The sequence below is a fragment of the Archocentrus centrarchus genome, chromosome 8, assembly GCF_007364275.1.
Source record: "Archocentrus centrarchus isolate MPI-CPG fArcCen1 chromosome 8, fArcCen1, whole genome shotgun sequence".
Classification (NCBI taxonomy): Eukaryota; Metazoa; Chordata; class Actinopteri; order Cichliformes; family Cichlidae; genus Archocentrus; species Archocentrus centrarchus.
In genome coordinates this window covers 5,955,203-5,956,974 of record NC_044353.1, presented here as the reverse complement: position 1 = coordinate 5,956,974, position 1,772 = coordinate 5,955,203, and the positions used below count along the sequence as shown (strand labels likewise).

At 37.0% G+C, this 1,772-nt stretch overlaps 1 protein-coding gene across 1 annotated transcript; it reads left to right on the top strand.

Moving 5' to 3' along the window:
- Positions 1-319: 319 nt before the first annotated feature.
- Positions 320-1,543, top strand: LOC115785278 (DELTA-stichotoxin-Hcr4b-like). The gene is made up of 3 exons (XM_030736822.1): positions 320-433; positions 598-791; positions 887-1,543. Exons 2-3 carry the CDS (start codon positions 628-630, stop codon positions 1,278-1,280), a joined length of 558 nt encoding a protein of 185 aa, XP_030592682.1. The 5' UTR covers positions 320-433; positions 598-627; the 3' UTR covers positions 1,281-1,543.
- The last annotated feature ends 229 nt before the right edge of the window (positions 1,544-1,772 follow it).

The following is a 1,772-nucleotide window of genomic DNA, read 5'->3' as shown; positions in this document are numbered from 1 at the left end:
TTTTAAATATGCAACTCATGCATATCCAATTAGCTGTGAAGTTTTCAGTTTAAGCAGTTTAAGGATTCAGTTTAAGCAATAAACCATCATTATGTGAAATAAATGGTAAGTTATGTAATGCTATCTCAGCCTGTTTCAGTTGATGTCAGGAACAGGAAGTGTTCAAAGACATGTTACTTTCATTTTTACTTAAATACCAAGTGTTTTGAGGTTAGGTCAACATGAAAACGTGTTGAAAGACACATTCCTGATTTCATTTTTACTGCATGGGAACACAATGTACCACTGAAAACCTTGATGATGAGTGTGTTGTGGTCTGCAGGGAGGGCTGTCTGAAGAGAGGTGCTAACCTCAGCTGTTGTCTTCAGTAGCTTTATAAGGTGGTGACCTAAAAGCCTGACAGACAGAGACTGCAGCTGTCCTGTCATCACAGGTAAAAAAAAAAAAAATGAGAGAAATTACATTTTTTTTTTAACTTAAAGACAGATTGTAAACACAGTGTATCACTGGAACTTCAACAGTGTTTTAAACCACTCACTTATGCACATTTTGAATGGAAAACTAAGGTTTCTGTGCTCTGTCTGTCTCTCTGTCTAGCTAAGCGGACCGTCTTGATTCACCACCATTATGCCTAATTTCAAAAACGTTGTGAGCCATGTGGAAGGAGCAGCTACTGTATTAAATGCAGCAACTTCTATTGGTGTTCAAGCTGCTGAGCTCCTTCCAACACACCGTCAGTGCTCCATTGAGCTTAAAAATGGATGCTCTAACTACACACTGCTGAACCCCAGGTAACTACTTTTTGTAATACATTAAATTTGTTTTGCCCATGAATGAACATCATTTATTGAGACTAGTTTTTGTTTTTTTGTTTTGCTGTTTCCAGTGTACACAAGCCCTTGCCCCTTGTTATTGATCCATCTTCTACTGGAAGTGCGCTGTTTATGAAGACTCCCAACACTGCTTGTGGAGCTGTCGGCGTCTTCACTTATGACCTACGCAACAAATCTACAGTGGAGTCCACTGAGAAACTTGCTGTGATGTTCTCTGTGCCCTATGACTTCAACCTGTACTCAAACTGGTGTGCAGTGGGAATCTTTGACAAGAGCAAAGAATGTAATTATGATCTTTATTATCAGATGTACAACAAAACAGACAAAGCATTCACCAGAGGTAAAGCTGGCCCCGGGCTCAATTATAAGAAAGATCAAATTACCATCATGGCATTGATGACAGACTCTTACGAGCCTGTTATCGAAGTTGAAGTGCGGGACGCTTAAAAAAAGTGTTGAAATGTAAATTGTTTACTTGATGCATGAATACATTAATTCATTGATTGAGCTTTGCATTTCTGTCAACACTCTTCTTTGTTTTCTTTTGAATTCTATGCAGATGACTGTAGTTTTGATCAATTTTACAGTGAAAGGGAAGAATCTAAAGTAAAGACCCGAGTATCTCTAACAGAAATGAGCAGCAATGGATACAAAAAGGGAAAAAAGAAAAAAAATACAATACTTGTAATACTTGTAATACTTGCACTTGTTAAACTGCTGTGATTATCTGTGGTACCCTGGAGGAGACAGTTTAACTCTTACACTTTGTTTTTATTAGAAGTTTTTAACTCAAGCATTCAATAAATATACAAAATCAGTCATCTTGTGTTTTCACTTATTCTTGAATAGTTGTAACGTTTTGTACATGAAAATTATTGAAAGGTATTGCACTTAAACACATCCCACATTTCTCCCACGAAAATGAGTTATAACAAAAGT

Coding starts and splice junctions, on each gene's coding strand:
- LOC115785278 (XM_030736822.1), top strand. CDS start 628: ATGCCTAATTTCAAAAACGTTGTGAGCCATGTGGAAGGAGCAGCTACT. Junction 792..886: donor TACACACTGCTGAACCCCAG/GTAACTACTTTT, acceptor TGCTGTTTCCAG/TGTACACAAGCCCTTGCCCC.